Source organism: Ambystoma mexicanum, chromosome 3p (genome assembly GCF_040938575.1).
Source record: "Ambystoma mexicanum isolate Mex_15411 chromosome 3p, UKY_AmexF1_1, whole genome shotgun sequence".
NCBI classification, from domain to species: domain Eukaryota; kingdom Metazoa; phylum Chordata; class Amphibia; order Caudata; family Ambystomatidae; genus Ambystoma; species Ambystoma mexicanum.
In genome coordinates this window covers 1136785770-1136802294 of record NC_090925.1, presented here as the reverse complement: position 1 = coordinate 1136802294, position 16525 = coordinate 1136785770, and the positions used below count along the sequence as shown (strand labels likewise).

Below are 16525 nucleotides of genomic sequence, written 5' to 3'. Positions count from 1 at the left end.
CAGGAAGAAACTGACTTGTGACAGTAAGACCTGGTGAAGAAGATGCCTGGAGAAATCTGGGACTTGCAATGTTCAGGGGAAGCGAACTGGACCAAAAGGCCAGAAGGAGAAACCTGGTGAGAGGGCATCAGGAGGAACCTGTGTTTTATTTTCAGTCAGAGCAAATTGATCCACGAAGTCCTGGAGCGAAGGTCACTGGGAAATGCCTGGAGAAACCTGTGACTTGTAATTGAAGTAAACCTGGTGAAAATGACCTGCCAGCAAAGCCAGTTAAGCAGGAACCAGAAACCTGAGAAATGGCTGATCGATTGAGAAGGGTTTGTTGGACCGTATCATAAGTTGGCTCAGTTGCCTCACCACAGTGCTTGTGTCATGTTTTGTCTGGTTAAATATAAAACAAAATACTTTTTCATTTTTCCATTTATTGCACAATGACATTCACAAATATTAACCATGTGCTGCTCCGTTCCCCTTTTTTAATTTTTTTTAAATAATGTTTTTCAAAAATACATTATAACATAACAAAAATAAACATTTTAAACATTTGTTGCATATTCAATTCGTGTTCCTATTTATTTTTTTTCAAAGCGTTTTCACTACTGGGAGAAAAACAAATACTGCATGTAAAGCCACCTAAAATACGAACTTTTTGGTGAAAACAGGAAACAAAGAAATATTGCTCCATTTAGTATTTTGTATGGTGGTTGATGATTGGAATACTTAATCCAAAAGATCGACATAAACCAACGTGCAGCAAATAAACGCATATGAAGTCAATTATTTTTCTATGATCCCCAATGCAAGCACACAATAAATGGTTTAACACAAAGCAGGGCGTCTATCCATTTATACACATAATAAACTAGAACATTTAGTACACAAAATGCAACTGGAACCAATACTGGATTTCTTGCATTTATACACACATTTTTCAACGTGAAATCCACTCCTTTTTCGGTTTACTTTAAGCGCATAGGCAAAGACGAATTCACCTTGAAGTTATTGCTGCAGCAGTTTAGAATAACGTGAGATAATCTGAAAGGAAAAATACAAAGCTTCTGATCAGAAAATTAAGACATAGGATGGCATATTATCTGTTGTACAACAGTTATATCAGCATGCTCAAAGCTAGTTTCGACTCATCCTTGTTATTTAACTGCCTCCTCAGCACTGAACCAAATGCACCTCCATCGACACCTTTAAAAAAATGAGTATCTTTATTCATTATCAAAATGTGGGTTATACAGTAATTGCAAGCCAAGCTACCCGACATTCAAGCACAATTCCATCACATTCATAAGATAATTGCATTAGTAATTTTCACCGTATCTCAACCATGGCACCGTTTTGTAAATGTGTTACTAACAGACATACTTTACCTCTGGTCCCCAAGTGTGTGGTCTTTCATAAACACTCCACACAACATAGAAATAATATTAATCCTACATCTTTATTTCCGGTTGTCATATTTGGTTCAATGCACGTTTCACAGAGGCATGGTGTTGGGTGGATGTTTACCATCATTAACAGTTTGCTAACAGCTTCCAAACTTCCCCTACACAGCCTCAGTTCCCTTGTGACATTTAGTTCAACAAGTGCCTCTATGGACAGGTTTGACTATTCATCCACACGCTCATCATGCGCTTTCTGATGGTAAATAATGCCACCAAAAATGGCAATTTTCTTCGTGACAGCATACCTAGCAGTCACAACTGGTGATGCATTCTATGATCTTTGGAACAAGTGCCTTCCGTATACTAACCACATTGGGCACCATCACGAGTTGCGGGGCAAGCCCTAAAATTGGCGGTAAAGGAATTAGCGCCGGCAATACCGCTCCACCGGATCACGTGCCGGCACAAATTCCGCCGACTGTAAAATCCGCCAGCGCTATTACGGCCGGTGGAATCTGCGCCGATAACACAAAGCGCAATCACTGCCGCATCACATGTCCATGTATTGCGGTATTAGTGCCTAAAACCGGGCTAATACTGCTGAAAACACAGCGCAATTAGCTGCAGCCTCCAGGTGGAGGTCAATGAACCCAAGTGGCAGAAATGAAGCCACAGGTGATTCCAATTCACTCCAGAAGGCTACATAAGGCACACCCCTACCCCAAACACTGTTTCCAACACCAAGCTGCCACTAGTCACAGTGAGCTGGAACATGCAGCTACTGATGCTGCACTTGGAAGTAGAGATGCAGGACAATCATGCCAGGGCACAGGGAGTACAGGGGTGTGGGGAAGAGAGCCCAAACAAGGCGTGCACCGATCCCCAGGGTCAGGCCCTCACCTTGGACCCTCACTGACATCCAGTTGGTCACCCTGGAAGACCATAACTGGGAGACCATAACTGAGACCATAACTGAGCTGCTCACCACAATACAGGACGACATAGGGAGCAGGATCAACATCCGGACAGCTGTGCCACCCACTGCTGAAGCTAGTGTCTGCCCTACAATTCCTCAGAACTGGCACCTTCCAGCACTCCGTGAACATGATACACCGCATGGCACAGCCCACATTCTGTGCAGTGTTGTCCCAGGTGCTTCAAACCCTCCTGCGGCATGTGCATCGCCACATCTCACTGTCTACTACCTCAAACCAGGTCAATGCCATGAAGGCACAGTTCTATGCCGTCGCCCAAATGGCAAATGTGAACCCATCTTTGGAATGCACCCATGTTGCGTTGGTTGCCCCCAGGCCCATGAAGCAGTGTACTGTCACTGGAAGCACTACCACTCCCTGAATGTGCAGGTGACCTGCAACCTAATCCTATACATCACCCACTGCTGTGCCCGCTACCCTGGTTACACTCACGATTCCATGGTCCTACGGAACAGCACACAGCCAGGATACATGGAGAGGCACAGAGAACAGACGTGGATAGTGGGTGAGTAGGCAGACACACTTGTCCAACATGCAGACGTTGTGTTCTGTTCTGACCTGCGGCGGGCAGCCCAACTACGGAAGAAAGCCGTGTGGGAGGAGGTGGCCCGCAAGGTCTCAGCGGTGGGGACAACAGCCCGCAGCGTCCACCGTTGCCGCAAGCGGTGGGATGACCTCCGTCTGCGTGTTCGCAACCTTCTGTCTGCCGAGCGCAGCCAGGGGATGGCCACAGGAGGCGGTCCGCCCCCATTCCCCATCCAGATTGCCATATGGGAGGAGACCTGCAGCACCGTCATGAACATGGAAGGCATCAAGGGTGTTGGACATGCGGAGACGGGAGCTGGAACAACTGATGATGAGTCTCCCTTAATTTAATTCCAAAGTCGCACCACACACCTTCCTCCCCAATCCCAATGGAGAAGTCCAAATGCCAAGTAGGTGACACCGAATTCCTGCTGCATTAGCACCCACTAAAGCCACCTCCCACACAACTACAATGTATCTGCCACAAACACATCCAACAAACCCCACTGAAACACTACACATGACCCAATAATTGCCAACACAGGCATCATCTGCCTGCGCACACACACAACTGTACAGCTGCAGCCCTCACCACTGTGCCACCTCATGGCAAGATGCACACATCACCTCCACCAGTTGCACACCTGACACACCCACCATGAACATACACGCAGTGCAAGCATCAATGCATCAACGTACAAAATGGGTGCACATCAGTTCCTCAATCAAACACCACATGGCATATAGCCCCTGTGGCATGGCCACAACACGCAAACCACTACACATCTGTAGGCCACCCAACATACACCATGCACAACATGTCCGCACCAGAAGGATGCTCCGACACTGCATCCCCCCCAGTCCTGTGTGCACCATGCTAGGCCCTCCAACATGTCCATGAGAATGTGCATGACTCCGAATGTACTAGCATCGATGTATGTCGGATGTATGCACACCCATGACTAGTGCCCTGCCTCACTGTCCCCCACAGGCTCAGGAACAGACAGCAAAGGTGAAAACACCCCAAAACCCCGGCGAGCCGCTGCACGTCTGCGCCGCAGCAAAGATAACGCCTCCGGCCAGGAGTCATCCACCTCCTCGGTGAGACTAAAGCGTGCCACGACTTCCACGCCACAGCCCCCCCACCAAGTGGACACATAGGCCCGTCAAGCAGCCAGAACAGCCGCCATCTACCTCTAGCAAGGCCCCCAGGCAAACTTCAACTCCTGGCAGCAAAGCCCTCCAGCCTACATCCACTCCTGGCAGCAAGGCCCCCCAAACCAACATCTACCCCTTCCACAAAGCCCCCACCCCCCCGGCAAACATCCACATCAGGGGCACAGGAGCCACTTCAAGGGGAGGAGCCAAAATCCCCCGTGGCCAGTGAGCATGAGGAAGCACATTCAGTGGTTCAGAGTGAGCATGGTGAGGCGGCACAATCCACACTTCACAATGAGGAGGAGGAGGCAGACGCACTAAACCGCAGCCAGCAAGGGGAGGGTGAATCAACACCACCCAGGCAGGGAAGCCCACCTAGGGCACCTGCACATGGCTCATGTGCGCATTGTGCAGTGGAGGACATAGCACCTGACACCTACAGCGACAAAGCGGTCTACAGCTCCGCAAGCCCTCACAGCCCAACTCCCCTGCCAGGACATGGTCCACAGCAGATCAGGGACACTGACACGCATGGAAGGCCGGCAGCAGGCTATGCAGGTGACCCAGTTTGTGTCAGACGCTGAAGAAACACGGCAGGCCATGCAGGAAGGTCTGCAGGAGAATGCACGGATGGTCAGCAGGGCCATGTACGCCGTGGCCAGGCGCATCCGTGAAGGCAATGCAGCAATGACTGCCCTGGCGCAGTCCATCACACAATTAGCAACCGCCATTGCCGAGCAGCGTAATGTGACCACAACCCCCCCAAGCCCGGACCATCGTCGAGCAGCACACTGGCCAGTTCAACGCAAACGAGCTCCGTGCGTCGCTCGCAGCGACTTGTGCGCCACACCGAGGCTCACCCCGCCTCCAAAAAGGGTACATGAATAGGGGAACTCAGAACTGCATGTTGGGTTGCAGTAGTTGTAAAGTTGTTGTGTTGGTAATGGGGGAGGGGTTGTTGGGGTATTGGGGTATTGGGTGTGGGGGCAGTGGGGGAGGGGGTGTTGGGGTATTGGGGGTGGGGTGGTGGGGGTGTTGGGGTATTGGGTGTGGGGGTAGTGGGGGAGGGGATGCTGGGGTCAATTCAAGGGGATAACACTGGTAGTTCTGCAATGGCAAATGTACATAGTTATTCACTGATCAATACAGCAGTATGAGAAAGAAAAGCACATGACTGGACATTGCTTCTTGAGTGTGTGTTAATTTAAATTATGTACAGTGCCCAGTGTGACCCATCCCCAGTGCCCTTGTCTTCTCCAGTCCATCAGAAGTAGTGGTCAATCACATCATGCTGTGTTGCACGTCCCTCATTCCCATTGTGCCGATGAGGAATTCCACCATCTGCCCCCATTATCATCCTCATCCTCAGGTGGCACCATGTCCATTTCAGGGGGCAGGGGTATGTTGCGCGGAATGCACATGTTGGGTAGCATGGCACATATTAACACAATTTTTCCCCTCTTCTCCGGCCCATAAAGGAGTGCCACCCTCCCCCGACCTGCTGTGGCAGCGAAACCGGGCCTTCAACAGCCCATATGTTTGTTCAATGGTGACACGAGTGCTTGCATGTGCACGGTTGTAGTCCTCTTTGTGCCCGTTGACTGGTTGCCTGATGGGGGGGATCAGGAGCCACGGCTTCAGGGGATACCTGCATGGGAGCAATGGGAAGGGTACTAGTGAATCATATGTGAATTTCTACCACTGGCTGTACAGTGTCCATGATTACATTTTCAACGAACCAGGGGAATTCTGCTCAGGGATCTTCCAATGTTGGGACGGGGGAGTGGGGGGGGGTTGGGGGGAGTTGCCATTCAATGTGTACCTGCACTCTCACAATCAAGTCCTAACGTCCATGTCCTCAGGTTTCATTGATGTGTAACGAATGGGAATGGCCTGTGCATGTACAGTGCATAATCACGCATCTACCTAATGTGCATCATGTAACACAGTGGTGTCCACCGTATGCAATGTACTTATACATGTCAGCATGTACATGTCTATCGACACCTTCACCTATATGAATTGATCAGATTTGCATTGGTGGTATGGGCCACGGGTGAAGTGTTACGTTTCTGTGATACGGCTGGGTGGAGGGTGGCATGGTGGTATTAAGGTACTTTGGAAGGGACCTGCTCCTTTCAATCATTTCCTGGTGGCACTACATGTCTTAGGATTGTATTCATTTCCATGCTTGACCCATTGTACTTGAAGGTGTCCCTTAAGGTGACATGACTGCCATACTAATCTGCGGTGTACCTGTGGACTGAGTGCAGTGACAGAGATTTCACTGTGTGGCTGATGGATTTATCTCTGGCAGGCATCATGACTAATAATTTCCTTTTCTGAGATCATGTATTTCATGCATTGTGACTGCAGGCTGGTGCATTGTGGTACCTGTGCTTCATGTTTTCTGATGTTCCGGATGCATGTGCTGGTGTGCACACTGTGTCTGTTGATTGCATGTACAGACAGCTGTGTGGGCCTGGCACATATGCAAGCATTGACTGTGTTGCACATTCTGCTGCATTTACTAAGGTCACAGATTTAGTCACCCAGGACGCAGAGTGTGCTCTGGTTCCATTCTGTGTGTGTGATTTGATGTTGTGCAGGTTGGGGATGTAGAGGTTGGTAGGTCTGATTCCTCATCCAACTTTGACTTCTATTGCCCAGACAAGTGTCTCTGCACTCCATTGCATGCCTGGTGATGCTTACAGCTGTTTGCTGGAGTGAAGATGGAATCATGCCTGTGGTGTCCACTTATGCTCCTCATGCATGCAATCTTGTGCTATGTTCCAACACCCCCCTCATGGGAAATCCAGCAGGCACGTTGTCTATGCTTGTGATTCCCCCCCAATCAACACCCCTCATGGGCCAGCCAGCAGGCACTTTGTCTATGCTTGTGACCCTCCTAAATCAACACCCCTCATAGGCCTGTGGTTACAATCACCCAGAAGCCAGGTACGTTGTGCAGCATGTCGTGCCATGTTGCGGGGAAACATAGTTGCGCAGCACCATGGCGTCATGTGTGGAGCCAAGGAATCGTGCAAAGCAATGCACAATGATTTTGCATGCATCGCACACCATCTGTACATTCAGGGAATGGTCCAGCTTCCTGTTCCGGGAAACTACCTCCACAGCATGCCGGACAACCAACTCCACATGGGTATAGTCGAGGGCACCAATTACATTTGGCATGCCTGCCACTGCATGAAATGCTATTTTGGTTGCATTTACCTCGACCGCAGTCCGTGGTAACGTGATGTGGTTGCTTGCGTGTTTCAGGAGTGCATCTAGCACCTGGTTGAGCAAACGGGAATAACAGGATTGTGAGATTCCATGCAGTAGCCCCACTGTGTGCTGATAAGTGTCTGTTGCAAAGAAGTGTAGCACAGAGACAACCTTCAGCAAGGGGGGGATGGCTGTCCGGATATTGATCAGGCTCACCAGGTCATCATGGATGAGGTCCACTATTGTGGTGATGGTGTCCCTATCCAGGCAGTACAGAGTGTGGATCTGGGCAGGGGCTAGGTTGAATGGGCTGGCCCTTAGGCGAGGGATTGGTGGCTGCCTGCAGGGTACAATTGCCTGCACAATCGGTATGTGCTGGCCCAATCTCGCCCTCCTTCTCCTCCTGCGCCTCTGCTGCATTCTCTGCCTCACTGCCTCCTCAAGGAGAAGCAGAAGCAGTGCAAGCATGTCCTCCAGCTCCAGTAGTGCAAGTGCTATTGGTAGCATTATGGATTTGGGTGGGATGTGGTGTGTGGAAGTGCTCCTTTTGGGTTGTGCCAGACTCCATTGCCTTCACCTGTGCTGATTGTGTGCACCTGTGGCTGGCTTCTACACAGCAGATTACTATTAACGCCTGCGCCACGATGCTGGTTTTAATGGCATCATTGTAACCGTTATTACCGGCATGTACATGCCGTTGATAGCATGTCCGTGCACCTCCTAATTTGCAATTAACTGCAGCATGCCGGTGTCTGCTGGCATAGCTGCCGCGTGACGCTGCTCATACCGGCAACGGTGAGGCCGGTCACGGCGGGACCCTGCCGATACCTGTCACGCCGGCATCGCGGCTCGTAATACTCCAGTCCGGTAAACGATGCCGGTATGGTTATACCGCCATCGCTTTTACCGGACCAGCAACTTTGTAATGAGGGCCAATGTCAGCTGCACATGTCACTGACAGACATCTTACATAACATCTGCTGCAAGCAAACAGGGTGCAGGTGAACTAAAAACAATGCATGATAGGTGTGACAAAGCATGAACACACATTGTACAGACACATACCACGAAATGAAGCCCCATATGCATGCACATGATGTGGCCTGATGTGGCCTGGCTAATGGCGCTTATGAGTGATTCACCAACACTGCAGGATAATGCCTATAACCACGCCCACAGCAGGACACGTGTGTGCATCGAGTGTACCTTCGGCCTCCTGAAGGCACGTTTCCGCTGTCTCGACCGTACTGATGGAGCCCTGATGTACGCTCCAGAGAAAGTGGGTAGAATTGTGCTTGTGTGTGCTATGCTGCACAATATCTGCCTGAAGAGAAATGTTTCCGCTACTGCCGGACATGGACATGCCACCCCAGGAGATGAGGATGCAGTGCTTGTGGTAGAGGCACATGCACACATAGTCAGAGATGATGGGAGACTGGGTCGCCAGGGACAGATGTACAATTTCTTCTGACACATCCACATGGCACAAGCCATGCACAACCTTGTGACACTCACCTGTATTAATAAACACGACAATGACATAATCGGGAGTGTCCTTGCACTCATGAAGTTCAACTGTTTTAATAGAATGATGTGCACCAACTACCCCTCCTCCCACCACCAACTCCTCAGCACACTTCCCCCTCGCCCTCCCACCATCAACTCCCCAGCACACTATCCCCCCTGCCCCCTCTGCCACCACCAACTCCCCAGCACGTACACTCAGTGCAAAATGTGTCAAAGTTATTACCGTGGTGTGCCCAATGGCCTCCATCACCCTCTGTCGCCTCTCCATCTTCTCCAGCCTCTGAAGCATAGTGTTATGTGCTGAATGGGAGGGGTTCTGTACAGTGGCTGTGGGCTGTAGGCAGGGGAGCTATAGGATGGAGTGTACACGTCCTGCTCAGGTGTCTGGGCATGCTGGAAGCGTAGAGGACTCTTGGGGGTTTGTGGCCCTTCTGCAGGCGATGGCACTGGGCTGATGTGCCCCTGTGACAAGTCACCCTTGCCAGTAGGTGAGGCCTCTGTCTCGGACACTGTAGCTGCAGGAGTGGGTGCAGTGGGCTTTGGGGTGCCCCTGGTGGCCTGTGGTGTAGCCATAGGGCCTGCGGTGCCACCTGCAGGCTTGGCCTTGCTGGGTCGTGGTGTCTCACGGTGGTCCATGAGCCTAGGCGTAGCCTGTGAGCGCCTTTGTGGGGTGCTTGACCTTGAGGGCCTTTAGGCGTCCCTTCCAGATGGGCTTGCCCCCTTGTCCTCCTCCAATACCTCTGGTGATGCACGAGTGCCTGTAGGAGACATAGGAACCTTTGTCAGTTATGGTGCATCTCCCTGTGTTGGCATGCAAGACACATTTGCTATGCTACAGAGTGGGACCCTGTGCATTTGGGCAGATGGGCAGGGTTGGTCAGGAGACATTGCATGAGGGCACAGCATTGTGGGGATGGTTACAGCAATGTGTGTATGACATATGGCCAGTTGGCCTTTGACCTGTGTGTGGGGACGGCAGGGTGTCCATTCTGGGGCAGCTGATGTATAGCATGCATGCTTGTGGTCCTTCATGCCCCCACATCCCCTCCCCAGGTGGCACACACCTTGTGGGAGTGGGTGTGGTTGCTTCGTTTATGGCACCGTCATTGCTCTATGGGGTGTTGCTGTGCAGCAAGCAGTGTTGCGCTGTGGTGTACAGTGATTGACTAGCTGTGACCACGTCGGTGTAGGGGGACATGTACTTCCATGTGGCTCATCTGCCATGCCAATATGGGGCAGGGCAACTGGGCCCGCAACATGTTGGTGTGACTGCTGCATGCTGTCATGGTTGCTCACACACCAGAATCCCGTTGGAACAGGGTGCACCAGCAGGGGTGTGGTGTGCATGGCACTTGGATCAGTCACTTGCCACCCCTTCCCAGTACTGTAATGCCCAGGGGTGCCCTGCCCGATGGCTGCTGTGGAGGGTGGCTGATGTGGCACCGCGTCACTCCACTCCGATTGGCCTGCCAAGATTCTGAGTCTGCTGACATGTGTCCCTGTCCACTAGTGCCTCTTGTTCTAGGCTCACATTTGTGCATGAACTTGTGAGAAAGGTGGGGGGTCGACTCACTGTCATGATTCCTGCCCCTCATGTCCCCAGCCCTCCAAGATGTCAGGCTGGAGCCAGGCCACGAGCACCTACATGGCCCTCAATGGGCCTCTCCATCGTTCCAAAGACCGACTTGGAGTCAGACTTGGCGCTTGTGGCACCAGACTCACACACTCCCATAGGAGAACATTGGGGATTGGACTTGTAGTGCTTTCATGGGGACAAGATGGATGCCCCCACATATTTCGGTTCCCAGAACTGCATGTGCAGTCTAGTCTTTTGGGTGTGGTTCAGCCCAGAGACACCTGGGATACCCAGAGACTATTTAAGCCACGCCCAGGCTGAGAAACATGCTTTGTGTTTTCTGCACCTGCAGCGTGACACTCACAGTGTTCTGATCAGTCTCCAGTAGGCCTGCATCTTTCTTCTGCGCTCAGCTCCTGCAAGAACAAGAACACTGTTAGGAACAACCTTACCTTGCGCTGCTTCTGCCCATCATTCATCGCTTCTTCTGTTCTGCGGCATCTTCGGCGGTGTCATTCCCATCCTGGCACGCCGCTTCCTAAGGAAAAGGGAAAAGAACAGAAAAAAGGCATTAGTAAGCATTCAGCAAATCTTCGCTTATTTTTAAAGACTGTATGAGCTTCAAACGCTTACCTGAATCCCAGCCGCTCTGGGGGAACTCTGTCTCCGGAACTTCTCATCCATCTGCAAGAGGGAAAAGACACTCCAGGTTAGCGTGGAAACATATAGAGGCGCCGCATTCCCCGCTTCCTCACTGCATTTCTTCTTCATAACCGGCATCCACGCTGAAAATGTCGCAGCACCTAAAAGACACAGGAAAAGAACTCAGTTCAATACAAATACGAAAGGGTTGCATCCCGCATCGCACTCTCACTCACCTTCAGCGCTACTCATCTCAGCAGCACGTCGCCATCCCCGGACGCCGGCCATCATCTAAGGAAGGAAAGGAACGAAGTTAGAGAACTGTTCAAAAGACTCATTATACTCACCTGTCGGACTCTGGCCAGTGAAGTAACTAGGCAGCAACGAGCCCGCATCAATCAACACGCCCCTGTGCTGAAAGCAGGACGGAGAGCACACTTTCCAAGAAAACAAGGTGAGCTGTGGATCAAAGGGAAGGGTTGGACACCGGGGAAGAAGGGGTTCAAGCACACAGAGACAATAGGGAGTTACAACTCTACCAATCCTGTGTTTCAGGCCCAGTCTCCAGTCGAGTAGACTCCAGGGAAGGGTTGGAGGTCGTAAGAGGTCAGAACAGGCTGAGTGACTTCCCCGTGGATACCAGGTGAGCGTTACACTCACCCCCTGGATGCTGGCATCTGCCTCTGCACCTCCGACTCCCTCTATGTACTCCATGTCCAAGAGTGTGCTGCACTTCACCCCCCAGGCAGTCAGGACCAGTGGTTCCACAGTGCCGCCTCCAGTTGCCAGGGACTCCTGGCGGTGTAGGGACAGGAGTCCAGGCACCTTGGGGTCATTCCAGCGCTTCATAAAGCCCCATCACAGGGTACGCTGGACACAGCAGTAGCCTTCTGGCTGATGGCATGCCAGATGGCTGTCCTGCGTTGGCCCGATGTTTTTCGCTGCCTACCGCCGTACAGTTCCTCGCAATGGGCCACAACCTCGTCGGTGAGGACCACCAGTTCTCCCTCACTGAACTTTGGTTTCTGCAGGCGATTTTCTGGCACCTTGCCATGGGCCCTCTGTGACATTTTGGCGGTCTTGCAGGCCCGGATGGCTGCAGGAAGTGGGAGATTTTGGTTGGATTGGGTTTTTCAAGATGGGCGTCTCCATGCTTCCCGTTCTGGCGATGATGCAATTTTCGCCGAAGCTAAAATCACTGGAGACAGCGGCGGTAGCACTATTAGCACCGATATTTCATCTGTGAGCTTATTTCGGCACAGTTTCTGCTGGGCAGTAATAGCGTTACGGCCGGAGTGGGGCACCCATTCACGCCAGGCTGTGATGCGGCACTAGTACCGCCGCAAGGCCCGGCGAGAACGATATTTTCGCTCAGCAGTAATTGCGCCGGAATGCTGCCGGACTCGTGATGAAGCCTGTCGCTAATCCTATTACTTGGACATTACCATGTAATGCCATTAATTGCTCTTACATTGCTGCATCTCTTACAAGCCTTTGATATTTTAGGATCCAACTTGTGGATCCAAGTAGAGGTGATGTATTTCTGCTCAGGATACTGTGTTGGGTTAACTTGAACTTGGTTTCCCGTTATACTTGCCTGACAGAGGTACACTCAAGGCCACCGCTGATCATCTATTTGCCTTCTCAAGTCCAACTCATACGCTGTCTGGATTGTGGGACTGGGAGTAGGAAAATTGCCACCAGCACACTGTGTGCAGCATTATTTCCAAAACTGCACTTATCTGGAGCTCCTCTGGTATTCTGTCCCACTCTTGCATGATTGCCCCCCATCAACAAAGAAAACATCAGAAGGGAAGGAATGGCAGAATTTGAACATTATTTATTGGAATGTGCGAGAGGTGCAAGAGAAGAGGAAAGTAAAGTAGATTTTAGAATATGTTAAAAGACATGATGTTCATGTTATAGGAGACGTACTTACACACAACAAGCAGTGACCATAGCCGCAAAGTGGGTGGAGCACAATTATTCATCATATGCTGCAAGATATAGAGGTGTTACAACATTTTTATGGAAAGGAGTCAATTTTGTTCTTGAAAAGCAGAATGCAAATGAGGATGGCAGGGCCCTATTGCTGGCAGGCACAATGAAGGGCAGGAAATGGGTACTTCCAAATGTATATGCCCCTAACTTTAACAACCCAGATTTATTTTTTGAGGCGCGGTTAGAAGGCTGCCTAAGTATATTCACTACCAAATTATCTGTGCAGGATATTTCTGTTTTTCTATAGATGCTGTGGCGGGTCGGAAGGAGGAGTTGGACACATTAAGGACATTATGAACTCTAAAGAAATTACATGAACAGGCCTAACTTTCCCTATTGCTAAAGGGATCAATCTGGCTATCTAACGAAACTAAGGGTGTTTGTCTGTCGTCAGGAAGTCTCAAAGTAAAATGTCTTCAATCCAAACCTAACTTCCTGAACCCACCACGCGTTTTACCAAATTAAATTCAGCCAAGAGAAGGTCTTTCTTCTCCTGGGCTTCTTGTAGTTTCTGATAGTCTCTGTATAGAAATGTCTCTCTCTTCCACTTGAGTTTCTTTATACAACCTTCTTTGGTAAGCTCTGGATATCTCCTAAATGAGCTCTTGTAGCTCTTGTAAAACACTTCTGGGCTTGGTGCTCTCTTTAAGGTTATGCTGCTTACAGCTTGTTTTGAGATAGTCTCTCAGGCACTTGTCTTCACTTATGATCCTTTTACAATCTCACAATTCATCCATGGCTGTTTTGTATGGGACTTGATCCCATTTTAGATTTCCTCACTCCTCGGATCTCTCTTTTATACTCTTTCTTCTATCATCTGGTTTTCTTGATAGTCTTATCATATTCCTCAGAAGCCGTGCTTCCGCTTTGTTTTATCCACTCTGTCTCTTTGTTCATAAGACCTTTTCCATTCTTCCCAGGTTAATTGTCTCCAATCTCTCTTTATTCTTCTCACATGGTTCTTACTTGCTTTATGCGACTTTCAAATTGGTAATCAAACAACTTTATTCCTCCTATCTCGTCTTTATGATTTGCACTATTCATGTACTCTTGCCCCAGTGGCTTCCCACTTCTCCCGTTCGTCCCGGTACATTCTTCTGCGTAGGGGAACATTGCAAGGCTAGGAAAGCGCTCAGGTATTTATTTTTCTCCGTTGCCGGTTTTCCCATTGTGGATTTTCAGCAGCGTCTCATTCTTGGCTTTCCCTCAGGCTACTGCCATCTACCGAAGCAGACGACAGGGCACTCCCAGCTGTGATGTTCTCGGTGTCCTTCAGCAGGTGTCTCATCCACCACGAGGCATTCATGGTCATGTCGCCACCAGCTCCTAGATACTTCTCGCTTCTCAAATAGTCTCCTTGCCAATTCGAAAGATGCAGGCTCTGCGGTTTGTTTCAACTCCGCCCCTCCAAGGCTCTATCACATCAGGGAGCATCTCCTGCATACCCTACTCTCACCTCCTCCTTCCTCCACTCATCTCAGTTAAATACACCTCTTCTTAAAGAGACATCCTCTTTTCCCTTTTCTATTAGATTCACTTCAGCATTGCCTGCAGCCAAATTATAGATGTTACTTTCTTCGTCCCAACATGCCGGTATGTTGGGCAATTTAGAGTGTTCCTCATAGGAATGGGAGTCCTTTTCCCTTAAGTTGGAGTCACTCCCAGTGAGGTGCCACTTGCCCATAACCCTAGGGAGGGTATTGCAGAGTGGGATCACCTCCCTAGCCCGAAAGAGGGTGGCTCGCCATTGGCGAGAAGAAAATAATTCCCTCGATTTGTCACAATTCCAAGTGGGTTATGAACACTACTTCCAACAGGCCCAGGCAGCAAATCTGTAAATGGCATGACACTGCATAACATCTAGACAATAAGCTGTATGGAGACATATGCGTCCATAAACAAAGGAACATTCATATTACTCTTCCATGCATGATGCCTATAACTTATAGTTTACATAATGATGCCTGCAAATCTGTTACAATGTGAGACACTGCTACATGCTCCCAAGGAGACTTCTACAGAACTCCCCAATAGTGGTACAATGCATAATTTGCACTGAAAGACAGAAAGGTATGCTTTGGAAGTTTAAAAATTATGCACTGGCTGAAACAGAATTTAAGCATAGTATTATTCAGTGTTCTTTGAAAATAAAGCATGGCCAGTGGAAGATGGACGTGCAATATGGCATACATTTAAATGGTACATTTTGGGAATGTTTATTGCAAGTAGGTGTCTTGAAGGAAATAGGAATGGATTTGCTGACAGAGAAAGTAACTTAAAATAGTGATTGCAAAACATGCTGAGTCAAAAAATGTAGGACTATGGGTGAGATAAAGGCTATTCAGACAAACGGTAGATCGAGAAATTAGATATTTAGATGTGTGATAAGGCAGAGGGACAGACCGTGTCAGGTAAAGGAAAGAGCCTGACACTAAACGCCACAGCGGGAGCTGGCACGGGTGTTATCAGGCCCCCTCCCAGCCCTCCTTACCTGTCCAGAATATTAAGTGGCAGCAGCAGGATGCCAAAGCTGTGGTTGCGTGCAAGAGAAACCAGTTGCAAGCGGCGAACCAACGAGAGCACAGTTAGGGCTAGCAGAACGGCCAGAGACTGCCTTACAAGAAGGAAGTCCACTAGAACCCACCAGGGAATGTAATATTAGAGAAAGCCCTACAAGAAGGCCACAATAATACGGGGAAGCAGTCCCCTGCAGCCCATGGAAGTTGTTGTGCCACAAACGTGGCAGAACAACGTGGAAAAGGGGGTGGGGTTTACAAGCCCTTTTTGAAGCCTCGCCTCAGCGCTTGCCTGTCACATCCTCTGAGATCAAGTAAGTCACTGGCAGGGAGAGCTGGCCCCGTCCTGGGAGGCGAAGGGTTATTTAGAAGCTAAGCTGGGAACAGTCTAGCGTGGGTTGTAGTTGGGTGAGGACAAGAGCTAGAGGAGGACGTGAGAGACAAGAGGAGGAGAGTGTGGAGGTAACTGGAGAGTGTGTCTGTGGAGTTTTGGTGCCTGGGAGTGAGGAGTGTGTGTAGTAGGAGGTAGTAGTTGTGACTAGAGCAAGTAGAAAGAGTAGTGAAGTAGTAGTAGGGGGGGCGTGGCTACGAGGCCATGTGAGAGGACGGGTTCCCGGAGGAGCTCTGCCGATCCTGCAATGATCCGTATAAAAAGTGCACACACGGGTGCCTACGATTGCTGAAAATGCATATATATGCATGTGAATACGCCGAGCGTGCCTGCAGAAACTTTGATGCCCGCAGGACTTACTGGAACAAAGTTCTGCACATCACGAGGATGGCGGTGGCCGGGGACCGAAGTGGACACAAAATGGCGGCCCGGAATCGAGAACAAAGGACCTGATCAGGAAGTTTCGCTTCTGCTGCTACAGTGTATTTGCGGAGGTACGCGAGCAGAGTGGTGCTAAGGAAACACACCGTGGCGTCCCTTAAGAGAGATACAAGCTCTATGCGCGTGTACGA

General features: G+C 50.0%; 1 protein-coding gene across 1 annotated transcript in view; it reads right to left on the bottom strand.

The window, feature by feature from the left end:
- Positions 1–417: 417 nt before the first annotated feature.
- MEIKIN (meiotic kinetochore factor) overlaps positions 418–16525 on the bottom strand; it is a 1264509-nt gene continuing 1248401 nt past the window's right edge. The window contains exon 13 of the mRNA XM_069650059.1: positions 418–1035. Coding sequence (XP_069506160.1) covers positions 1016–1035 — 20 coding nt within the window. The 3' untranslated portion in view covers positions 418–1015. The remainder of the gene's footprint in view (positions 1036–16525) is intronic.